We start from the raw sequence: 26,382 nt of genomic DNA, 5'->3' as shown, positions 1-26,382 counted from the left end.
CCAAGGAGGGCAGCACTCTCGAATTAAAAATGTTAATTTGCTTTAGTGTGTCTCTCCTTCCAATTTCTCTCTCTCTCTCTCTCTCTCTCTCTCTCTCTCTCTCTCTCTCTCTCTCTCTCTCTCTCTCTCTCTCTCTCTCTCTCTCTCTCTCTCTCTCTCTCTCTCTCTCTCTCTCTCTCTCTCTCTCTCTCTCTCTCTCTCTCTCTCTCTCTCTCTCTCTCTCTCTCTCTCTCTCCCTCCCTCCCTCCCATTCTTGACTCCTGCTCCAACAAGTAGTGTAGGAGCTTTAATCCAACACATCTAACTCCTTGGAAACCTAAACCAAGGTACAGGATACTGGGAAGTCCCACTCTCTCTCTCTCTCTCTCTCTCTCTCTCTCTCTCTCTCTCTCTCTCTCTCTCTCTCTCTCTCTCTCTCTCTCTCTCTCTCTCTCTCTCTCTCTCTCTCTCTATCTGTATCTTTCTCTCTATTTCTCTCTCTTCTTTAACAGTACAGTATTTTTTACATAGCTTCAATAATATTTAGATAGAAAAATCGGTCAGTCAGTCTCTTCAGTCAGTCCGGTGAGATTTCAGTATCTGTAGTGTAGAGGACAGTGTTAAGGCGAGAGCTGTGTGAGAGCGATGCCAGACCCCCTCTCCCCTCATCAGTGCAGCTCCAGCCAAGGTCTCACTGTGTGGTGGATGTATGTGCTCCCTGCAAACATCTCTCCCAGACAACTGGTGGACGGTGCCTCCCTCCCCCCTCTCTGCACATCCTCCACCCCACCGACCGACTGGACTGACTGGCCTTCCCCTGGCTAACCTCCCTCCGTCTCCCCTCCCTCACTCCCCTATCCCCCATCTCCCTCACCCCGTATCCTCCTCCTTCTATACTCCGTCGTCCCTGCCTGGATCCTGTCATGTCATTATCTGAGGGACGGAGCGGAGGGGCCCTCTCTTCCCCTCTTTTTATCTTTATCTTTCTCACACACACACACGCCAAATACACGTACGCACACACACAGGCACACACATTTGTGTATAGCAAGTTTGCTGGAATTTTGTTCAGTTTTACAAGGATAACATTGTTGGTTTTCATACAACATAACACCCCCCACCCCTTAATTTATAGCCAAAGTGCCCACAGCTGTTGTTGGGTAGCGGTCCCGCCGGTAGCTTAAAAGAAAGTGAGGTTCACTCAGGGTATTAGCATAGGCTAATCACTAGAGGATGAACAGACGAGGAGGAGAGGTGGGGAGGCTGTCTGGTCCTCTGGTGACTCTGACCCCCACCGCCACCACCATTAGGGCTCTACCACTGGCCAGTCGCACACAAGGGCAGCCAGTTTCCTATGCACCAAAACGGCATCTACTTTGGTTACACAAAATGGATGCTCGGTCACGGCTTCGCCTATGTGCTGCCTGAGGAGCTGTGGGCAGCTATTATTAGCGTATTTTCCTTTTAGTTATCTGAGAGTGGTGCTTTTAGCCCCCATTTGAGTGGCTGACACTTGGGTTTCTGGAGCAGATTAAGTGAAATTTTAGCAGCTTTTCGGGCCCTAACCGTAAAACCACACAAAGGAAGCAGCTGGCGCTAATGTAATCTAGCACCCCTCAAGGATGGGCTCTCCGGTTGGCTGTTGTGGCTAACGCTGTCTGTCTGTCTGTGTTTCTGTCCAACAACACTCTTTTGTTTTTCATTTTTTCTCCCTCCCTCTGCCCTCTCTCAAAAATAATATTGCCCCTATCCCCTATTCCCCACTACCTCCCTTAATATTTTTATCTCCTTGAATTGTTGTAAAAGTGTAGGACTTTTGCCATACAACAATCATCATAAATTATATAGGCGTATTATTTTTCTACTATCTCTTTCTGTAAAGGGTGTCAATCAGAAATGATTACCACCCGTCACACTATTTCTGAACAAGTCACTGAGCAAGTTTCTCATCACTCACTTTCCCCCAGTAGTTTTCCTGAGCATCATATCAGGCATAGAGACCAGTATAGGTTATACATCTTGACCCAACATAAACCCGAGCCAAGTTACAGTTAAACTTCTGAGTATGTTTAGTTCATCTTCCCAGAATGCAACACAACGCGGTGAGGCAGTCGAGGTCGTTGACCTGGGGACCATGCGTCTCTGAGAAGCCGTCAATTCCCCCTCGTCGCCGTGGGAACCTGAGTCCCCGCCGGTAACGGGGGCACATGAGGGATGAGTGTAGCCCCACACAGTGACAGAGCTGTAGCCGTTAGGGGTGACACCAGAGGGGTGTCGGAGTGTGTGTGTGTGTGTGTCAAAGTGTGTGTGACATGACTCGTGCTGCATGAGTGCTGGTGGTTTCCCCTAGTGTGACACACAGGCCCTCTGAAATGGGTACACTCTTAGAAAAAAGGGTTCCAAAAGGTTTCTTCGGAAGTCCCCATAGGAGAACCAAAGGGGTTTTACCTGGAACCAAAAAGGGTTCTTCAAAGGGTCCTCCTATGGGGACAGCCGAAAGCCCTTTTAGATTCTACTAAGAGTGTAGAATATAGTGTATATTTGCACTCGAACTGGTTGTCTGTAGATGAACACGTTAGACTACACTGTACCTGTGTGTTATTTTTCTACTGTTAATTACAATTGATAAATCTCATGTGGTACCACACTATGACATGTGCAGCTAAAGCAATTGCTTCTATGTTCCACTGTGAGGCTCTACTCTCTACTGTTTAAAAATGGCGCTCTCTCACTCCATCTGTAAATTAAGTTTTATTGTCTGTTACAAACAGCTAGGGCACAAACATCTGCCACATAAATCTACACTTCTCCCTAGCTGTTCTTCTCTGTTTCAGACAACGTTGACAGTCAGCCATGCCCTCTTTTATCACTGTAAATCCCAATTTCCTCACACTGTGGGCATTGGCAAAAGGGGAGAGAGAATTCAAGCCGATACTTGCTCTGCTCGCTCGCTGAAAATGTATCCATAACTCAGAAGTCATTGGACATCTTTCAAAATTATGTTTCGATCCAACTCTGGCCCCGCGGCGTGGCCACGTATGTGTGCCGTCTTGCCCAGTGCCTGTGTGGAATGTCTGTCAGTGAGTTTATGGGTCCTATGTGTGTGTGTGTGTGTGTGTGTGTGTGTGTGTGTGTGTGTGTGTGTGTGTGTCAGTGCCTGTCCGTGTGTGTGTGTTAAAGAGGATGGCTCGGACAGGGCTGGATGGGTATCCTGCTCGTTGCAGCTGTCTGTGTATAAATCCAGCTGTCACTAAAAGAACATAGCCTCTCTTCTAGAACTCCTGCTCTCCCTCCCTCTCTCCCACCCTCCCACCCTCCCTCCCGTCACCAAACGGGGGAATGTTTAAACAGAAAATGTGTTTAAGGAAAAAGATAAGGAAAAAGATAAGGAATTCTTTGTCTGTTTTGGATTTAACTGTTGACCGTTGAATGCTTGAGTCAGAGTCACTAGGCTAGGGCAGCCTCTCTCGCTCTCTCTCTCTCTCTCTCTCTCTCTCTCTCTCTCTCTCTCTCTCTCTATCACGCTCTCTCTCTCTCTCTCTCTCTCTCTCTCTCTCTCTCTCTCTATCACGCTCTCTCTCTCTCTCTCTCTCTCTCTCTCGCTCTCTCTCAGACTGAGGCGTTTGTTGTGGTGGCGAGGCGGCTGCACCACATGTGTTTACTTCAACCAGATGACCTAATAGAAATAGCTTTCGTACCCCTCGGCCCTCTCTCTCGGCCCTCTCTCTCTCGGCCCTCTCTCTCGGCCCTCTCTCTCGGCCCTCTCTCTCGGCCCTCTCTCTCGGCCCTCTCTCTCGCCCCCTTTGCCACCCCGGTCTCTCCACCACCACCACCACCCTCCCTGCCCTCCCTTAGTTTTGGCCTGCTATACTGCTTCACCTCTGCTATGTGGTTATCTATAGGGGCCCTCAGACAGATTGTTGGCACGGGTTCACAGGTAACATTCCAGCACGGTTTGAGATCTTAGGCCCTTGCCTTGTTAAAATCACCATTTATAGGCTCAAGCTGGCTACAGGGAACCAACTTCCAGGCTGGCGAGGCTACCTACTTAATGAATATTAACTCATTGGTGTTAGTGTTATACTATGCCTATGCTTGCAGAATGAAGAGACTCTGTGAATAGCCTGGCTAGATCCCACGTAGCTCGACAAAGCTTGGTAGCATTGCATCCAGTGTGTTCAGCAGAAAACATGCTGTGCATGTAACATGCTGTAACCCTTAGGTGCATACCAACATGTTTAGTGAATTTGAGCATTCAAAATGTAGTGCTGCCTGTGACTCTTAGACCCATCACAAAATAACATCTATCACATACATCTGCTTATACAAAGCAGACCCACTTCAGGCCAGGCTGTGGTATAAATGAGAGAGGTGGTGGGCCATTTCCACTCCAAGGGTCCTAGCGCACGCCCTACCTCCTCCCTGGCTCTTCTCAGGGCCTGTATTCACAAAGCATCTCTGAATAAGAGTGCATTTTCAATCATAATGAATAAGGAGGGAGGGACCTGGTCCTATATCAGATGCTTTGTGAGTTTGAGCCCTGCTCTGCACTAGTCTACACAGTACCATGGCATGGTATAGATTAGAGTCTTAGACCACATGTGTCTAATTAAGAGAGAGTCTGCATGGAATCTGGTACGGCAAGGCCCTGAGATGAAGAATAGTGGGGAGCGTGGCCTGCCTTCTCCAAGCGTATGGCCCATCCATCTTATAGACTGTTATTGATGGTAAACGTTACATGTATGGCATTAACCGGCTGCTTTCTGCTTCCCATGCACCCCTCCCTTTCACCCCTGCTTTTTATCCCTCTTTTCCACCATTCCTCTTCAAAGTAAGTGTGCTTTCAAATGGAGTGCAAAAGAAAGAAAGCGTGGAAAAGGACACATGTAGTGTGAACGGTGAACTTGTGTTGGCATAAGCCGACACAAAATGGTTTGTAGGTCAACGTTGACTGTGCATGACCACTTCCGAAAGTGCGGTGTGTGTCTCTTCCTGCTATTGTCAATGTCTTGGGGAGCTGGAGGGCTGGGAGGGGGACTAGGGTGAGGGGGGAGTTGTGGCTTGTTGAACAGGAGGCGATTTTGCAATTTTAATACCGTTTGGAACTTGTTTCGGGTTCTTGCGCCGTTTCCCTCAAGTCCTTTATGAATAAGTTATGAATAAACGGCAGTAGGGATGTTGGATGGGAGTGGGACATCCTGTGGCCTCAGTATGCCGGCCTTACTATCTCTATATACATACTGGTTGAGATTTGAAGTTGTCTGCTTATGTGGTGTTACTCTGAATAGATTTCTGGTATGACATTGGCAGTTTGATTTAAACACCATTAGAGGAAGAAAATCCAACTCTTTACTACATGTCATTAACAATTATTTTTTTCTATCATCCAATGAAATGCTTACTATGCTCTTGTGTTATAGATGAACACACCTTTCTCTTCTCTGTTTTACTCCACTAAGAGTTATTATCCTGGTTGAGTTTGACCTTGGACAAACCTTAACCCAAGAGCAGCAGCAGAGTCCATCTATTGACGACGATAGACCTTGAACTATTTAACCAACTGACCGCACTGTGACCACCGTGTAACCGCAGTGTGAACACTCACACAGCAGATGGGTAGCGTGTTTAAGGACGCTCCGGGCGACTCCTCCAACACACTGGTCTCGTTGTCTTCTGTCCCATTTCCTTCAGTCTACCCCAGTCCCCCACAATGCCTTGGGGCGTCATATGCTCAAACAGGCTCTCCAAGCCACTGGTTGTCTCGCACCTCGAGGTGCCCAGAGAGAGAAACATACAGTATCATGATGTCTGAAACAACCTTTGTTTGGTCATGGCTAAATGTTGGGCCAGTGTAGAAAAGCCGTTGAGTTTTCCAAGGACACTGTACGGTATTCAGTACTCTGGAAAGGTCTGATTGTTCTGATAGCCGCTCTCTCTTTCGTCCAGATCCTTGTGAGAGTGAGAGCGGCGAGTAATGGCATCCCACCTTGTCCGATGGACACCAGGGAACGGGGAACTTGGGATTCCGATGGGGACAGTGGTCAGAGGAAGAAGGAAACACATCTGGAATACTTCACCTCTCTCTCTCTCTCTCTCTCCCTCCCGCCATTCCCCCCCTTTCCTCCCTCCCCCTCTCTCCCTCCCTCCAGTGAACGACCCAGTCCATTCAGTTAGGCCTTTATGAGCTTATGTCTTCTTCTTGGAATATTATTTACAGTGAAGTGAGTTAGATCAGAGGGCATGGAGAGGGGGAGGAAAAAAGAAAACACCTGTATAGTTCTCTACTCCTCCCTAACCCTGATGGAAGGATTTAGAGACAGGCTTTACCGGGAGTGGAGAGGAGGTGGCTGGGAGGGCAGGGTGGGATGAGGCCAAGGGTAGAGGGCTTTAGAGGGAAAGAAGAGCAAGAGAAGATGGAGAGAGACGGAGCGAGAAGAAGGGAGACCCATCTCCACCATTCTCAGTGCTGTCATCTGAAATATAAGAAAATATTGTTAAAGAAAGGAGGGAGGAAGAACAGGGGAGTATGCCGGCGTGGGGGAGAGAAGATAGAGAGAGAGAAAGTAAGAGTGGATGGGGTAGAGAAAGAGAGAGAGAAAGAGAGAGAGAGAGAGAGTTCCTAACTTCCTGCCAAATGTATGACCATATCAGAGACACATACTTCACAGACCCACAAAGAATTCGAAAACAAATCCAATTTGAATAAACTCCCATATCTATTGGGTGAAATACCACAGTGTGCCATCACAGCAGCAAGATTTGTGACCTGTTGTCACAAGAAAAGGGCAACGTAAATACAACACATATTTATGTTTATTTATTTTCCCTTGTGTACATTAACTATTTGCACATCGTTAAAACACTGCATATAGACATAATTTGACATTTAAAATGCCTCTATTCCTTTTAAACCTTTATGAGTGTAATGTTTACTGTTAATTTTTTATTGTTTATTTAACTTTTGTTTATTATCTAATTCATTTGCTTTGGCAATGTAAACATATGTTTCCCATGCCAATAAAGCCCTTTGAATTGAATTGAATTGAATTGAGTGAGACACCGGACCCAGACAGCTGTTTGCTCAGCCTGGAGGGATCCTCTCACACACAGTGGGAGGGGAGGGAGTTGTGTGTGTATGTGTGTGTGTGTGTGTGTGTGTGTGTGTGTGTGTGTGTGTGTGTGTGTGTGTGTGTGTGTGTGTGTTGTATCCTCCCAGCCTTCCAGCTTCTCGGGGCCTCGCCAGTCTGCAAGTCCCTGCCTGTAGATGCCCCCTAGCCCCAACCCCTCCTAACCCTCACTACCCCCTATCCTAAACACCCTCTCCTCTCCTCCTCTTCTCCTCCCCTCCTCCTCTTCTTCTCTCCTCTTAACACTGTCTGGGCCCTCTAGTGAAAAATTACTATGGTGATTGCTGACCTATTGCATGAAGTGCTCAATGGGGCCCCCTCCCTTAGAAAGAAAGAAACAACTAAATGGAGGGAAACATCTATTTGCAGCTATTCCCTCATTGATATCAGCAAAGATGTGTGTGTGTATATGTTTCCAATGAGCAATCGATAAGTACAGTCTCTAATGTCTAGTCTTTCAGCATTGTTCATCTCTGCTCTCTCTCCCTAAGATAAATAGCCTAGCCTGCCTGGGATGTCGTCCAAAAATATACCGACTTGATTAAGTCTTCTCATATACAGTACCTGTAGTATAATGTATTTAAACAGGCACATGGCAGTTTGGGGTTTCGCTGATATCTCCTTTAATTTATGTTGTCCATCCACTCTGTTTGACTTTAAGGCCAACATTATCGTTGTCCATAATAAACAATGTCTAATGCAGACGGTTATGTTATGTAATTGATTGGCTCGTTAATTGCACTGGTTTAAACCTCAAGGCCAAGAGGTCTATTTACAGTACCATTATGAATTTCTTATGATACACACACACACACACACACAACCGCACTTACACACACACACACACACACACACACACAACTCTCAGTAAGCAGCAGATAGCATATAATGATCTGCACTGTAGAACAAACAGACCTTACCCATTACAGGGGCCGTCGGACCGAGAGATGCCCCAGCAAGGAGCACTCGGACTGGGCTAGGGAAAGACAGGGGGTCATGTAGATGGATGGATGTCCTTTCTGGTCAGTTCAAACAGAGTTCAACCAACTGGAGATGGAGAGGTCCAGGGGTAGGGAAAGGAAACGGACAGCGGACAGACACACACACACAGAAAACACACACACTCATAAACGAATGAAACTCACACACTGAGACACTTAGAATAACACACACACTCAGACAGACACACTCTTTCTATCTTTTTATCTCTCCCTCTCTCTCTCCCTCTCTGCTCTGTCCATTATGCAGTGTGTGCGTACAGTGAATGTGTTCTCTGTAGATGTCTAGAAGCCATCTGTCTCTAATGGTTCTAGTGGGTCAGAGAAACACCGTCCCGGTCCTGGCTGCTCCTATCATCTGTCTCTAATGGTTCTAGTGGGTCAGAGAAACACCGTCCCGGTCCTGGCTGCTCCTATCATCTGTCTCTAATGGTTCTAGTGGGTCAGAGAAACACCGTCCCGGTCCTGGCTGCTCCTATCATCTGTCTCTAATGGTTATTTTGGGTCAGAGAAACACCGTCCCAGTCCTGGCTGCTACAATCATCTGTCTCTAATGGTTCTAGTGGGTCAGAGAAACACCGTCCCAGTTCTGGCTGCTCCTATCATCTTTCATGACTGTGGAAAGGTAATAAGTATGAAAGTATGATTTGAGAGTCTAACCAACACAGAACACATGACTTATTGGTACAGTACACAGCTAGACAGAGCTAGTGCCCAAACCCAAAGACCACCATGCTTCACGCAGTCAGTTATCTCACAGTAAATCTCCCTTCATGCCAGCCAAGTTTTCTTTCTCTCTGTCTTGGACTCTCTCTCTCTGACTCTCTTCTTTTCTTTCCTTGTGATGTGGTAGCCTGTCTTTCTCCACAAGCTCTTTCCTTCATTCTCTCTCTCTCTCTCTCTCTCTCTCTCTCTCTCTCTCTCTCTCTCTCTCTCTCTCTCTCTCTCTCTCTCTCTCTCTCTCTCTCTCTCTCTCTCTCTCTCTCTCTCTCTCTCTCTCTCTCTCTCTCTTCCCTCTCTTATTCTCTCAGACTCTCTTCTTTTCTTTATGTTTGATGTGTGTAGTTAGTGGGTTAGTAGTCTGACTGGACCATGCTGTTGACACACTAATGTCTGTGTTTCAAACCTGGAATCCCCGGACGGACTGTTTCAAATCAGAGTTGTTAGAACACGGATAGCTCTCCCCTTCTCTCTTCTGTCTCACTGTGTTTTCTTGTTGGTAAGCCACATTTCCTGCATCAGGCTTTGTCTCAGAACAAGTGTTCGTCAAACAGGCCCTTTGTTGGTGGCCAGTGGCTCAGCGCGCCAAAAAGTGTTCTGGCCTGGGACAAAGAGAAGAGTGTGTGTGTGAGTGTGTGAGAGCAGGGCCGCGACCAGCTGGGACCCACCGCGTTGGGGTGGATACTGATGGAGAGAGGGCAGACACACACACACACATGGGATGACTCCTCCTCAACCTCCACCATCACCAGGCTCTGACCATGATTACACTAATGATATAAACAGACTAGTAGTCACATTAACACTTTCTATCACAGCACTCTGAAGAGGTCTGCATATCCTCCCCAATGCACTCCTACCAACATCCATAAACACTTATGAATATTGGCAGGGACCGTTATTAGTATAATCACTTTTCAGGTGTGCTTGGAAGCCCAAAATGGCTGACCTGACATACAGTGTGCTCCTGGCTCTCTCTCTCCCTCTCCTCCAATGCCTTGCTAATCCTATAACAACATTCCTCCATTAACTCAATGACCAATATCTGTGAGAGCCAGTTTGGAAGGTAGGGAGGAAGAGGGAGAGACTTAGCAGGGGTTTGTCAAGGACAAAACAAAATGGTGGAAAAGTCAACTCCTTGCAGGAACAGTAGAAAGTTGGCTTGGGGATGGACAGTTGTTACCGTGGCGTTGTGAACTTGTTACCACAGGGGTCAAGGTCATTGTTGATTGTAGCCAACGGCTGTTGTTTGTGTTTCGCTGTGTTTGAGTTGTAGGGGTTCAGTTGAGGGTAGGGAGGGGTCCGGTCTGGCTGGGACTGACACTAGTGTAGGGGGGTGGGGTGGGGTGCGGGGTTACGGGGGCGGAGGGTTGGGAGTAGGGGATGTGGGGGTGCATATTGCAGCAGGGGAACAATGAGAGGGTCTGGATCTGCATGTGCAAAGTGGCTGCAGGCTGCAGCACCTCCCTAGACTAGACTAGACTAGACTGTTTATAATCATCCCATCACTGTTGCTTTGTCTAGCCCGGCCTGGTTTCCTTCTGTCTGACTGGCTGAGATAGTAGTGGAATACATGTGATCCTGCCGAATGGGCCGTATGGGCAATATCTTGCTGTTTAACACGTCCTTTCCCCTTTGCCCTTGCGTCAGTCGGCCTTGTGCTCTTTGCATGGCCGCGGATCATATTCTCTGGTGATAGCAGCACATTGTACAGAGAAAGATTGTACAGAGTAATAGCCCTCTTCTGCTTTGTGTTGCAGCGGGCTGCTATGTCCTTGGTAGGTTTGTTATCCTCCTTTTCTGTTCTTCTGCTTTTCTTTCTTTCTTTCTTTCTTTCTTTCTCGCTCTCTCTCTCTCTCTCTTTCCCTCTCTCTCTCTCTCTCTCTCTCTCTCTCTCTCTCTCTCTCTCTCTCTCTCTCTCTCTCTCTCTCTCTCTCTCTCTCTCTCTCTCTCTCTCTCTCTCTCTCTCTCTCTCTCTCTCTCTCTCTCTCTCTCTCTCTCTCTCTCTCTCTCTCTCTCTCTCTCTCTTATTCTCTCTCTCTTTTATTCTCTTTCTCTATCTTATTCTCTCTCTCTCTCTCTTATTCTCTCTCTCTCTCTTTTATTCTCTCTCTCTCTCTCTCTCTCTCTCTCTCTTATTCTCTCTCTCTCTCTCTCTCTCTCTTCTTATTCTATCTCTCTCTCTCTCTCTCTCTCTCTCTCTCTCTCTCTCTCTCTCTCTCTCTCTCTCTCTCTCTCTCTCTCTCTCTCTCTCTCTCTCTCTCTCTCTCTCTCTCTCTCTCTCTCTCTCTCTCTCTCATTCTCTCTCCTTCACTCTCTCCTCCCCTCCCCAGATCTCTGTAAGTCCTCTCCCCAGCCTTGGCTGTAAAATGGCAGAAGGTTTCAGCCCAGTTCCTCGTCTCCTGCTCCTATGTCAAAGGGACCTCGACTTAGTTTTAGCTTTAGAGCTTCTAGAATCTAGAGACCACTCTTTGAAAGGCTCTCTTCTTTTTGATTCCATTAGAGGACTAGAGAAGACCAGAGACGATTTTATAAGATCATTCCCCCAAGCTCACATATTCCTTCCCTTTTTATAATCTTCAAGGCCATCAAATGGCCTGTCAGGACGTGTTTCTCTGCTTCCTCACACCCTGTCCTTCACTTTGAGCCGGGAGCATTAGAGAGGTATAGTCTGCGTCCCAAATGGCACCCTATGGGCCCTGGTCAAAACTAGTTGACTATATAGGGAATAGGGTGCCATTTGGGAAGCACCCATAGTCAAGGCCGATTTAGATATCTTCTTTTGTTGTTATGTGTCTGCCAGACAGGCGTGTGGGAATGGGTACGGCACATTGGTCTAGCTTGGTGCCAATCAATATGACAAAGGTATCAATTATCCACACTGTTCTGTGTTGCCGTCTCGTGAGCAGGGAGTTTTCTAACGTCATCTGGATGTTTTTGATGTATAGGCAAATTATTTTGGGGCCGGCCATGTTGTGGCGCTCCACTGTTCTTCACGACTGTCGTCTCAGGCAGTCATTACGAATGGCACCTTCACGCCGCGCTACCCCACCCTTGTGCCTCGATCCTCCTCTGACAGATAGACAGGCGTAGGTCTCCGAGGAAGAGAAGGTGTATTCGCCACGTTAGCCTTTCTCTTCATGCATCGTCCTTTTCAATAACAGGAACATTTATATACATTTTCCTACATAGGGGACTGTTGAGACTGTAGGTTGACACGTGTTGTCAGGGCAGGGTTGCATATCACCGTAATATCAAAGCAGAACTCGACAACAAAGCTTGGTTGTAAATGAACATTTTAAGAGTAATATGGGTCTTTGGTTTCATTCAGTAAAAAAACATGCATAGTCTGCTATACCGCCACTACTGCAGCCAATATAATGACCCCAAAAAAACGCATTGCATTTTTATATGTGCATATAAGTGGAAAGGCAGAATGTGGGCAAATGGCCTTTTTATGATGGAAAAAATCCATAGGAGGTCAGAGCCCCTTGCAGGTGGCAGCAATTAACTGTAATCTTTTGCAGATTGTAATGATCCATAATTTGCCAGCCCCCCAGATCTCTTTTCAGTGAAAAAAAAAGGTTATGTGGAGCTGCCTTTGATTGGGTGCACATTTCGCCTTTGCTTGCTGGTCTTTAAAGGCCCACTCCTTGATTTGAAAAACAACAAAACGGCAGGCCCACTTGGTTTTCTATAAACCTGAGGGATGAATAGATGGGTATAGCTATATCATTGACAAGGGCCGTACATATCAAAGAGTGACTCTTTAAGAGGGATTGTCATGAGATGGTCAGGGTGGCAGGGAGGCAGACACGTGGAAATCTGGTTTTCACAGCATTCTTCTTCTCCTCCTTCAGGCTGCTCTAGCAGCAGGGGCCCAGCCTGCATACTGTCCTCCTCACCCATAGCCTCCACAGCCACAGTGGGGTACAGCAAGGTTGTGCTTCTGCCCCGTCCTTCATCTTAGCAATGGCTAGTCTTTATAGCTGGCAGCACATTCAGGTTTTTAGTTAAGTGTCTGCCTAGCCTGCCTGCCTGACAGATAAAACAAAACAGAGAAAGGGATAAGAAACAATAGGAGAGAAGAAATGAAAGCAGAGATGAAAGAGAAGAAGAACATTTGCGGAGTGGTGTAGAGAATGCGCTACTTACTTTGCATATCTCACTTCTCCTTTCCCTCTCTCTTCTTCTTTTCTATTCACCTGAGAGGATTTAAAATAAAGCTGTAAACCATGAAACTATCCGAAATAGAATAATAATACGTGAAATGCATTTTCATAGTGCCACCCTCAAATCGTTCTCTGGCTCTCTCCTTTTTGGTGTGTTTTCTTTTAGAGGTGAAACTGTCCATTTTATTAACATCTGACCTTGTTATTTGTATTCAGTGCTATATATATATATATATATATATATATATATATATATATATATATATATATATATATATACAGTCCAGTCAAAAGAGAATGCCAAGAGTGTGCAAAGCTGTCATTAAGGCAAATGGTGGCTATTTGAAGAATCTCAAATATAAAATATATTTTGATTTGTTTAACACCTTTTTCGTTACTACATGATTCCATATGTGTTATTTCATAGTTTTGATGTCTTCACTATTATTCTACAATGTAAAACATTGAAAAACCCTTGAATGAGTAGGTGTGTCCAAACCTTTGGCTGGTAGTGTATATAAAAACCTTTCATGAACTTTTTTCCCCCTTACTAGCTCTGACTTTGCTGGTAGCTACTTTACTGAGGAAAAATGTACTTACCAGGACTGAGACATGTGTTTGTCCCACCTAGCTATCTTAAGATGAATGCACTAACTGTAAGTCACTCTGGATAAGAGCGTCTGCTAAATGACTAAAATGTGAAATGTAAATGTATCAGCATTAGATACATGTTCTACTTTAGCCCCTCTAATTCTCTAAACACATCTATGGAGGATGGTTGAGTGTGTTTAACGAGATTACAAATGCATTGTCAGGCAAATCTCAGGTCATCGTCTAAGGGCCATTGAAATTCTATTATTGTTTGAAATATTCCTAATTACCTCCTCATCTGTGTAAATTGTATACACTGATTCAGATCTCGTTGCTGGTGTTGTTTTAAACAGGCTGTGTAATTGAATACATGTTTAAATCTCAGTGTATTAATTACGCTGAAATTGGACCCTGCTAAAATGAATGTATTTATCAAATGAATTATTTATCAAATACAATGGATATCTTTGGTGTCGAACTGAAATATTAAGTGCTAGCAGTCCTAGCAATCCTAGCAGTCCTCATTCTCTTTCTAGCTACAGTCAAGTAACCCTACTTCTTTCTCTCTCTTGTTCACAGATAAGGATGAGCCCAGTATTTACACGTGTACGACCTGCAAGCAGCCTTTCAGCAGTGCCTGGTTCCTGCTCCAGCACGCCCAGAACACCCACGGCTTCCGCATCTATCTGGAGAGCGAGCCAGGCAGCCCCCTCACCCCCAGGGTAGCCGCCCCGCCCGGGATGGGGGGCGACTGCACCTCCAAGCCCCCCCTCCATGGTGTCCACCTGGCCGATGGGAGCCCCTTCAGTCTGCTGAGATTGCCTGGGTCCGGGTCTGGCCAGGAAGGGGCCGCCTCTGTCCCCCGCGAGGGGCGCTACCCCCGGACGCCTCCGCTGTTTAGTCCGCCTCCACGGCACCACCTGAGCCCGGAGAACCTGGCCACCAACCACCCGAGCGCCTTCGACAGGGTGATGCGGCTCAACTCGGGGGCCCTGGACCCACCGCCTGCCATGGACTTCTCAAGGAGACTGCGGGAGCTGGCGGGTAACCCTACGGGGGCCTCCCCGCCCCTGTCGCCCAACAAGCCCAGCCCTATGCAACGGCTGCTGCAGCCCTTCCAGCCGGGCTCCAAGCCCCCCTTCTCGGCCACTCCTCCCCTCTCCACCTCCCAGTCGCCATCGTCCGGCTTCCGCTCCACCCCCAACCCGGCCCAGCCTACCACGCCGCTCAAGGCCAAGTCGTGCGAGTTCTGCGGGAAGACCTTCAAGTTCCAGAGCAACCTGATCGTGCACCGGCGCAGCCACACAGGAGAGAAGCCCTACAAATGCCACCTGTGCAACCACGCCTGCACCCAGGCCAGCAAGCTGAAGCGCCACATGAAGACACACTCTCAGAAGAACTCCCTCAATGCCAAGTCGGATGACTGCCTGTCCACCGCCAGCTCACCCGACCCGGGCACCAGCGACCTGGTGGGCAGCGCTACCAGCGCCCTCAAGTCCGTGGTGGCCAAGTTCAAGAGCGAGAACAATGGGCTGCTTGAGAATGGCGAGGAGGAGGAAGAGGAAGAAGAGGAGGAGGGAGACGAAGAGGAAGAGGGAGAGGAGGAAGAAGAAGAGGAGGAAGAGGTGGAGGAGGAAGAAGGAGAGGAGGTAGAGGAGGAGATGGAGACTGAGGAAGGTGAGAAGAATGACTTTCGTTTCAGCCTGCTATTGGAAGGGGCCCGGCACCACTTGAACAGCCAGGCCCTCCACCCTCACTCCCACCCCCACCGACGGAGCACCCCCCGGGACGCCTGTGACGAGGACTTGACCCTGGAGTCGGACCGGGCCGATGAGGTCTGCGGCACCACCCCAACGGCCAACGGCCTGGGTCCTCTCTCCAACGAGGCCCTGACCAGGAAACTCCTGATGGGGAGTCCCGGCTCCCTCAGCCCCCTGACCAAGCGTATCAAGGTGGAGAAAGACCTGGATCCTCCCACGCCCACCATCCCCAACACGGATAACGTGTACTCCCAGTGGCTGGCGGGCTACGCCGCCTCCCGACAACTCAAGGACCCCTTCCTCAGCTTCGGAGAGTACTCCTCCAGACAATCGCCCTTCGCCACCTCCTCCGAGCACTCCTCTGAGAATGGCAGCCTGCGCTATTCCACGCCTCCCGGGGAGCTGGACGGCGGCTGCGGGGCCTCGGGCCGCAGCGGGACGGGGAGTGGGGCCAGCACCCCTCACCTGTCGGGGAGCGGCGGGCGCCCCAGCTCCAAGGATGGCAGCCGGCGGAGCGACACGTGCGAGTACTGCGGCAAGATCTTCAAGAACTGCAGCAACCTGACGGTGCACCGGCGCAGCCACACAGGAGAGAGGCCCTACAAGTGTGACCTGTGCAGCTACGCCTGCGCCCAGAGCAGCAAGCTCACTCGCCACATGAAGACCCACGGACAGTTGGGAAAGGACGTTTATAAATGTGAAATCTGCCACATGCCTTTCAGTGTGTACAGCACTCTGGAGAAACACATGAAGAAGTGGCACAGCGATCAACCCATGCCAACCACCCTGGAAATTAAGACTGAGTAGGGGAGGCGGGGCAGCTCCCTGATTCGCTGAATCCTGGCAAAAGGTGGGAAGAGTGACAGGGGTTAGACACCAGTCAAAAACCCTGTACCTTCGAAAAGCTGAATGCATGATCCATATTTGGGGCAATACTATTGCATCAGACGTAAAAACTTTTGAGCCTTTCTATTGTGCAATAATTTACATGTTTTGTACTTTTTGTAACTGGACGGCATGCTCGGTGTGTTTTGGCTACTTAGAGAAAATTGTCCTTCATTGGTTGGTTGGTTGGTTGGTTGTAATTTTGTTGCTGTTGGTAGGTACTTTTTATAAAAAAAAAGAAAAAGATAAGCGTAAGAAAAACCCCATGCTGCATATACATACTGTTTAACATATCATGAACAGTTTGGTGTTGGAAACATGGTGGGCAGTGTGAATGGTCTAACCCTTAACTACGAAAAGCAGGGTAAAACTTGAACTGGTCTTTAAAAAATATTTTCTGTCCAATACTGGGTTAAAAATATAAATTGGGTTTGCCTAGGATATGGTAGGCACTTAGCAACATAACATTTTATTTTAGAAGATATAGTGGTGGTCAATTTGAAATTAATAGTTATCGTTTGAAAAGCAAAAAAAATGTGCCTTGGAATATTTTATCTGCATTAGTTAATCCTCCTTTTTGCTATAAGCTCGGAGATTCAGCTACAAACGTGTTTAACGGGAAAAAAACAGGTTCTTGCATCAAGCACTTGTACAATATGACATCGTCCTCTGTGACCTAGCGAAACACAAGGAACCAGTTGAAACAAAAAATATATATTTCTGGTAAATCATTTTATCTGCCTGACTTATTGTATAATATACTTCAGATTCTCATTCTGTTTACTGGCATGCTAGCTACATGCTATTCGGGGATTATGTGGTGTTTATATAAAGGGTTTTATTTGTGTTTTGTTTGGTACCGTACATAGGGGTACTAAATGTAATAATGAGTTGTTATAATTCTGTAAACTTAAGCTCTTAATGTGTTAGAGTGTTTTGTTTTGAAATGAAAGGTTTTACAGTTTTTTGTAAGTAGCACAAAACTATGTTGTTGTCCTTGTTGCTGGGATCTTCATTGTGTCGGCCATGACAGTGTGTTGCCGTGGCGGCTGGGCACCTGAAGACTTTCATTTTTCTTAGTTCTGACAAGCCAGGCTGATTTGGAATAGGGGTTGGGGGTAGGGGTTTTGCCACAATTCATAATTTTTAAATGCATTATAAGCTTTTTAATAAGCTTTTTTTTCCGCATGTTATTCCAGATTTCCTAAAAGCTGAAACGTTGCCTCTTAAATTAATTGATATTGGAAATTATCTAAACTAATTTAATAATTATTTTGAGAAGTGTATTCAGTAAAACACATCCCCTGCTCGATCTTTACATAATTTGAATCTTTCACATCGTTTTGTGCTCTTTGAGTTGACACGTTAGACCTCATCGCTGTTGTTTTTATTTTACAGACTTGCATCACTCCCTGTCATAATGTTGTTGATAAAGCACTTGTCACTCTGCCTTGGATCCTGTATCTGTCTCTCTAATCGGAGGTACAGTCGGTTGAGTATAAAATAATATGAACTGGGACTTTTTCCAGGACGAAATATGTGCACTGTTCAATTTTCCCAGTTTACAGGTGGACACTCAAGGGAAAACAATGCTCTAATGCTGACAGATTGATGTGGTGTCATTGCTTCATGCAGATAAGAGTGAAACGAGAAACCGTCGCCAGCCATTTTGTTTCCCAGGGGGCCTAGCAGTTTTTTGGGGCCTCTGGGTAATATAGTATCAATGCAGGAACCGCCATACTCCCTCCTGCTTCAGAACAGAAAGAAAGAAAGAAAGAAAACTTGCTGCTCAAATGGGGCAAGAATTTTTTTTCTACTACAAATTTTATAAAAATGAATAAATAAATTATGTTTTCTTTAATTAACACTTCAATATCTTTAGGGGAGACTTTATTTAAGTTTTTTTTGATGATATATATTTTTTCTCGTTAAATCTTGATGATTATGCTCAAGATTTTATCACTATATTATGAATATGAAATTAACATGACTCTCATCTTTTTGCTATACACAGGTCTTCAGGTTAAACAAAATTTGCATCGGCGAGAGATTTTATAATTATATGTGAATATATAGAGAGAACTTAAAAAACATAGGAAAATGCACACTCATGTTCCTATGCTAAAATACACATTTACGGTCTACCTATTCATGTATTTAGAATGGTATTTGAAATTAATGTTCACTTAGCGTAGGCACTTCTAGTATTTATGTTGAAGCCTGTATTTTTAACTGTTCGCTTGTTCTCTTTAAAAGGTTTCAATGTACTCTTTTCAGTAGTTGAAAAAAACACCCAACAAGCTGCCAGCGTATATATTTTCTTAATTTGGCAGGATAATACTATTATAGTGTGAATAATTTGTATGCTTGAACAAAAAATTAAGTATGTTTTTAAAAATTAAAACGTTGTGGCATTCTAAGGATAAGAGAAGCCATGTAATGGCTTTTTCAAGCAGTCCCGTCGGAATGCGCCACAACACGGTAAAACAGGTGGTTGTATATATCTTTTTAGTTTCGTTTTTTATAAAAAAAATCCTCTCCTGCCATTTTATATGCAGTAATACAAGCTATTGTTGGGTTGTCGGTAGTATAACTTTTTACTGTCCTTTCGTCTCTACCACCTGACCACATTCCAGTCATATCAATGAATTAAGAACTATTCTAGTCATTATGCAGTCAATCGATTAAAAACAACATCAATTTAGCAGTTTTATTTTATTTATATTTTTCATTGCTGAACAATACATGGTGCTTTATGGTTTTTTAAGTGTTAAATCTTATTTGCAAAGTATATTTCAAATGAAAACAGAAATCATTGGGGTGGGAAAAAGAAAAGCCTGCTTTAGCTGGTGAAAGTAGGCTACATGTTTTGTGTAAATGGCAATGCTACATTGGTACGTTTAGGGTTTTCAGCCTTTTTTTCTGTCTGTTCTAAACGCAGTTTATTCTGAACTGAACTTGAACATGGCCTCCGACAGTGGACGTCCCTATTTATTATGACTATACACAACTTTGTTCAAAACAGAGTCACACACAGCTAGGAATCAATACGATTTCTCTCTCTTGATGAATATCTGATGTTTTTATTATTATTATTATTATTATTTTAATTACCAAATGTCATTGACCACACCATTCAGTTTCTGGGAATTCTGCTCTCTTCTGTTGAGTTGTTGTTCTTTTGGAGATGCCACTCTATTTTCATCAACCTTATCTGCTTAATTCTCTACACTCAGCCATTTTGTCTTGAAAAAATGAAAAATAAAAAGTATTACATACATTTATGGAATTGTTGGTTGTTTTTTGTTGTCAACTAAGGTGTTTAGGTTGTGATGACACTCACATGCAAACGTGCACACACACACACACTTGCAGTTCATATACAACTATGACACCTCTCATTGTCTTAGTACAGTTGAAGTCGGAAGTTTACATACACTTTAGTTGGAGACATTAAAACTTGTTTTTCAACCACTCCACAAATTTCTTGTTAACAAACTATAGTTTTGGCAAGTCGGTTAGGACATCTACTTTGTGCATGACACAAGTAATTTGTCCAACAATTGTTTACAGACAGATTATTTCACTTATAATTCACTGTATCACAATTCCAGTGGGTCAGAAGTTCACATACACTAAGTTGACTGTGCCTTTAAACAGCTTGGAAAATTCCAGAAAATGATGTCATGGCTTTAGAAGCTTCTGATAGGCTCATAATTTGAGTCAATTGGGGGTGTACCTGTGGATGTATTTCAAGGCCTACCTTCAAACTCAGTGCCTCTTTGCTTGAAATCATGGGAAAATCAAAATAAATCAGCCAAGACCTCAGAAAAATAATTGCAGACCTCCATAAGTCTGGTTCATCCTTGGGAGCAATTTCCAAATGCCTGAAGGTACCACGTTCATCTGTACAAACAATAATACACAAGTATAAACACCATGGGACCACGCAGCCGTCATACCGCTCAGGAAGGAGACACGTTCTGTCTCCTAGAGATGAACGTACTTTGGTGCGAAAAGTGCAAATCAATCCCAGAACAACAGCAAAGGACCTTGTGAAGATGGTGGAGGAAACAGGTACAAAAGTATCTATATCCACAGTAAAACAAGTCCTATATTGACATAACCTGAAAGGCCGCTCAGCAAGGAAGAAGCCACTGCTCCAAAACCGCCATAAAAAAGCCAGACTACGGTTTGCAACTGCACATGGGGACAAAGATCGTACTTTTTGGAGAAATGTCCTCTGGTCTGATGAAACAAAAATAGAACTGTTTGGCCATAATGACCATCGTTATGTTTGGAGGAAAAAGGGGAAGGCTTGCAAGCCGAAGAACACCATCCCAACCGTGAAGCACGGGGGTGGCAGCATCATGCTGTGGGGATGCTTTGCTGCAGGAGGGACTGGTGCACTTCACAAAATAGATGGCATCATGAGGAAGGAAAATAATGTGGATATATTGAAGCAACATCTCAAGACATCAGTCAGGAAGATAAAGCTTGGTCGCAAATGGGTCTTCCAAATGGACAATGAGCCCAAGCATACTTCCAAAGTTGTGGCAAAATGGCTTAAGGACAACAAAGTCAAGGTATTGGAATGGCCATCACAAAGCCTTGACCTCAATCCTATAGAACATTTGTGGGCAGAACTGAAAAAGCGTGTGTGAGCAAGGAGGCCTACAAACCTGACTCAGTTACACCAGCTCTGTCAGGAGGAATGGGCCAAAATTCACCCAACTTATTGTGGGAAGCTTGTGGAAGGCTACCTGAAACATTTGACCCAAGTTAAACAATTTAAAGGCAATGCTACCAAATACTAATTGAGTGTATGTAAACTTCTGACCCACTGGGAACGTGATGAAAGAAATAAAAGCTGAAATAAATCATTCTCTCTACTATTATTCTGACATTTCACATTCTTAAAATAAAGTGGTGATCCTAACTGACCTAACACAGGGAATTTTTACTAGGATTAAAAGTCAGGAATTGTGAAAAACTGAGTTTAAATGTATTTGGCTAAGGTGTATGTAAACTTCCGACTTCAACTGTGTATCATCTCCACCCATAGAGAGTTATGCATGTATTTTTGTGTGTGAGTTTGTTTGTGTGTGTGTCTGTATGCGATAGCGTCCGCCAGGTGTGTTTGCCCGGCTGAACTTGAGTCGTCGTCATTGTCAGGCGGGGTAGAAGTTCAGCTCCCTTATCTCTGGTCTCTGGCCTTGTCTGGTCATCTGGGTGTCTGCCTTATATCTCCAACCGCCTCCCTCCCTCTCCTCCCCTCTATAGCTCAGTCCCTCCCTCCCTCTCTTTCTCTCTCTCCCTCCCTCTCTCTCCTCCTAGGTCTCATATACATTCATTATTTCACCTTGCCCCCTCCCTCGCTCTCTCTATCTCCCTCTCTATCTCCCTCCCTCGTTTCCTCTCCTGTTTCTTTTCCAGGACTGGAGGGCCAACGTGACAGACTAATCGTTCTTCTGGTCCTAGCCCGCACTGTTTGCCAAGCAAGGCCAGATTAAAGTCCACAGATAGAGAGAGGTTCCTGCTTTGGCGAGGTGTTGACAGTTAAGATGAAGCAGAGTTGTGAGGATGTGTGGGTGGGGGTAGTGGGTGTTGGGGAAGAAGGTGCTGTGTGTGCGTGTGTGTGCGTGTCTGTGTGTGTGTGTGTATGTGTGTCTGTGTGTTTGCTTAGGGAGGGTAGGGGAAGGATTTCCCCCTGTCTCACGTCTCCCAAGTTCAATGTCAGTGGAGCATTGCAATGCTCCCTCAAATCCTGCCACCAAATAATCCATGCCTAGCAGACATACTTTTCCCATAGCAGACTCTCTCTCTCTCTCTCTCTCTCTCTCTCTCTCTCTCTCTCTCTCTCTCTCTGTAAAACTGGATTTGAAGAAATTAAATATGCTATTTCTGTTACTTTCATTTTCAACCTCGCCTCCAGGCGAAACACAGATTTACTGTTGTGGGGCAGCGGTTTTATTAGTTCATTATGCAACAGTTTATTAGTTAATCAATCTAAACAATACTTTACTTCACAAACCGCCCTGAAAAGGCAAACAAAGAACTGTCCCCTCTCTCTTTTTTTCTCTCCCTGTCCCTCTATATCTATCTATCTATCTATCTATCTATCTATCTATCTATCTATCTATCTATCTATCTATCTATCTATCTATCTATCTATCTATCTATCTATCTATCTATCTATCTATCTATCTATCTATCTATCTATCTATCTATCTATCTATCTATCTATCTATCTATCTATCTATCTATCTATCTATCTATCTCTCCTAGTTGTGGTCTCGTAGCTTGAAGAGAAGAGAAGAGAAGAGAAGAGAAGAGAAGAGAAGAGAAGAGAAGAGAAGAGAAGAGAAGAAGAGAGGCTGATTTCAGCTGCAGACTGAAGAGGAGAAGAAGAGAAGAGGGGGTTCTTGGAACAATATAGAAGCACTAATCACCCTGGACAGCTGACATACAGAGAGAGAGACAGAGAGAGAGAGAGAGAGACGGAGAGAGAGGGAGGGAGAAAGAGGGGGGGCGAGAGAGGGAGAGAGAGAGAGAGAGAGAGAGACGGAGAGAGAGGGAGGGAGAAAGAGGGGGGCGAGAGAGGGAGAGAGAGAGAGAGAGAGAGGGGGGGGGCGAGAGAGGGAGAGCGAGAGAGAGAGGGGGGAGGGAGAGAGAGAGAACCTCACATAGTTGTCAGGATTGTCAGTAATAGGTTGAAGGAGTGGAGAGGCCAGGAGAGCTCTGCCCAAACAAGAGCAGCGGTCTGGTGGAACAAGAAAACAAAGTCGGTGTTTTGTCTAAAAGCTACATCGCTCAGGGGCTGAAGGAGAGGGAGTGTTTGGTGTGCTCTCGCAAACACACACACACATACAGGGGCACACACACACGCACAGGCACACACACAGGAGAACAGAAATGCTGACTTCTTTGAGGACATGCAGGCACATACAGTGCCTTCAGAAAGTATTAATACCCCCTTGACCAATTCCACATTTTGTTGTGTTACAGCTTGAATTCAAAATGGATTAAATATATATATATATATATATATATATATATATATATATATATATATATTATTCTCCCATCTACACACAATATCCCATAATGACAAAGTGAAAAAACATGTTTTTATACATTTTAGCAAATGTATTTAAAATGAAACATGAAATATCTCACTTACATAAGTATTCACACCCCAGAGTCAATACTTTGTAGAAGCACTTTTGGCAGCAATTCCAACTGTGAATCTTTCTAGGTAAGTCTCTAAGAGCTTTCCACACCTGGATTGTGCAACATTTGCCCATTATTCTTTTCAAAATTATTCAAGCTCTGTCAAATTGGTTGTTGATCATTGCTAGACAACCATTTTCAGGTCTTGCCACAGATTTATATAATAATATAATATGCCATTTAGCAGATTTCAAGTAGATTTAAGTCAAAACTGTAACTGGGCCACTCAGGAACATTCACTGTCTTACATTTTGGTAAGCAACTCCAGTTGATTTGGCCTTGTGTTTTAGGTTATTGTCCTGCTGAAAGGTGAATTAATCTCCCAGTGTCTGGTGGAAAGCAGACTGAACCAGGTTTTCCTCTAGGATTTTGCCTGTGCTTAGCTCCATTCTCTTTCTTTTTATCCTGAAAAACTCACCAGTTGTTAACGATGACAAGCATACCCATAACATGATGCAGCCACCACTATGCTTGAAAATATGGAGTGTGGTACTCAGTAATGTGTTGTATTGGATTTGCACTAAACATAACACTTTGTATTCAGTTAAATGCTTTGCCACATTATTTGCAGTATTACTTTAGTTCTTTGCTGCAAACAGGATGCATGTTATGGAATATTTGTATTCTGTACAGCCTTCCTTCTTTTCACTCTGTCAATTAGGTTAGTATTGTGGAGTAACCACAATGTTGTTGATCCACAGCCATTAAATTCTGTAACTGTTTTAAAGTCACCATTGGCCTCATGGTGAAATCCCTGAGTTTCCTTCCTCTACAGCAACTGAGTTAGAAAGGACGCCTGTATCTTGTGTAGTGACTGGGTGTATTGATACACCATCCAAAGTGTAATTAATAACTTAATCATGCTCAAAGGGATATTCAATGTCTACTTTTTAATTTTTACCCGTCTACCAATAGGTGCCCTTATTTATAATTATTATATTATTATATTATTATTATTTGATAGGCATTGGAAAACCTCCCTGGTCTACGTGGTTGAATCTGTGTTTGAAATTCACTGGGGGATCTTACAGATAATTTTATGTGTAGGTACAGAGATGAGTTAGTCATTCAAAAATCATGTTAAACACTAGTATTGCACACGGAGTGCATGCAACTTATTATGTGACTTGTTAAGCACATTCTTACTCCTGAACTTATTTAGGCTTGCCATAACAAAGGGGTTGAATACTTATTGACTCAAGACATTTAGGCTTTTCATTTTTTATTAATTTGAAAAGAATTCTAAAACAGAATTCCAATTGGACATTATGGGGTATTGTGTGTAGGCCAGTGACAGAAAAATCTCAATTTAATCCATTTTAAATTCAGGCTGTAAACACAACAATATGTGGAAAAGTCAAGGGGTGTGAATAATTCCTGAAGGCACTGATATGTGCACACACACACCCAATCAAGCACACTTGCATATGGAACGCAAACACACACACACACATACACAAACACAGGCGCACACACGCGTGTGCACACAAAGTGTCTTGGGGAATGTGACCTTTTCCCAAAAGCCTCCCTCTTTCCTGCCCTCCTCCCTCTCTCCTTGTGTGAAGATGGAAGGGGTTAGAGGTCAGGTTTTGGGGGGCTCTAGATTAGGTTTCACATGACTGAACACCTTTGTTGGGGCAGGCCGGCAGAAAGGAAACGTCCAGGAGGTTTGCCATGTCTGTCTAAGGGGGGAGTGAGGGGGGGAGGGGGGGAGGGGGGAGTGAGGAGGGTTAAGGAGAGAGGGGAGGGGTAAAAAGGGAGAGAGAAAGGGAGAGAGAGAGACAGAGAGAGAGCGAGAGAGAGGCATAGAGAGAAAACCTCTAGAAAATGTATAAAAACTCTTCCCTCCCCCCACATCAACTTCCCCTCCAACTGCCCCTCTCCCTCCCTCCGTCCCTCCCCACTCTCTCCCCCACATCCTCCCCCACCATGTGGCTTCTGTGTGGGGCTGTGGCCAGGCAGGCAGAGCGGGGTCCATGGCTGTCGGCGCTGTCGGGCTTCTTCCCCCTCCATGACCACACAGAGAGAAGAAAGAGCCAGAACAGTAAAGTATAGCAGATCACAGAACCCCATCTCCAGTGTGAGACAATGGCTCCATCCCAAATGGCACCCTATTTATTCCCTATAGTGCGCTACTTTTGACCAGGGCCCATGGCTCTGGACAAAGGTAGTGCACTTTATCGGGAATGGAGTGCCATTTGGGACACAGACAATATGTGGGGGGAAAAATAAGTCTTGGCGATGGACTGGTGGTTTTATTTTGTGAAATGTTCCTTTGAGGGCTTTTATTAACGACGTGCAGCAGTTTAAACACAGTTCCTCACAGAGGTGGGACTGGTTACAGAAACCTCCAGAAAAAGTTTCAACTTCGGCCCTCTGTCTGCGGCACTAAGACTTGCTTTTTAGTGGGCATTTGGGGCAACGTTGACCTGTACTGAACAGTCTGTTTCTGCCTTTAACGTACATCACCTTTTCCTATAAGTCATAGTTTAACGTATTGTCACACGTTTGTCTAACCGACCCAGTGGACATCCAACAGTCAGTTAGTGTGTCAGAGTATTCTAGGGCTTTCCACGGGTCAGGACGCAGGGGTCGGTTAGTTCACCCGGAGGGGTGTAGATTCCAGAGTCCGTCCACCACTAACAGGAACAGGAAATGAGGTCATAGTCTAGTCTTGAACCAGGAGCGTGGAGCTCAAAGTGGCACAATGTCCCAACTGCTCCCTCACCCACCTTCACACTCCACACACACCCTCCCCTGGGCACACTCAGGACACCTGTCCAGAACACTGTGTGTGTGTGTTTGTGTGTTTGTGTGTGTGTGTGTGTGTGTGTGTGCGTGCGTGTGTCTTTGTGTGTGTGTGTTCCGCACAGGATTTTTACGGCCTGTAAAAAGGGTCATGTTATCGCTGACCTCG

The 26,382-nt window shown here is 45.2% G+C and overlaps 1 protein-coding gene across 1 annotated transcript in view; it reads left to right on the top strand.

Moving 5' to 3' along the window:
* Positions 1 to 19,512, top strand: part of bcl11ab (BAF chromatin remodeling complex subunit BCL11A b) — a 39,254-nt gene extending 19,742 nt beyond the window's left edge. The window contains exon 3 of the mRNA XM_041838902.2: positions 14,167 to 19,512. Within this exon, the coding sequence (XP_041694836.2) occupies positions 14,167 to 16,154 (1,988 nt within the window). The 3' untranslated portion in view covers positions 16,155 to 19,512. The remainder of the gene's footprint in view (positions 1 to 14,166) is intronic.
* The last annotated feature ends 6,870 nt before the right edge of the window (positions 19,513 to 26,382 follow it).

This window comes from Coregonus clupeaformis, chromosome 20 (genome assembly GCF_020615455.1).
Source record: "Coregonus clupeaformis isolate EN_2021a chromosome 20, ASM2061545v1, whole genome shotgun sequence".
Lineage (NCBI taxonomy): Eukaryota > Metazoa > Chordata > Actinopteri > Salmoniformes > Salmonidae > Coregonus > Coregonus clupeaformis.
The sequence above is the reverse complement of the archived record's forward strand: the minus strand, read 5'-3'. Positions and strand labels throughout refer to the sequence as shown.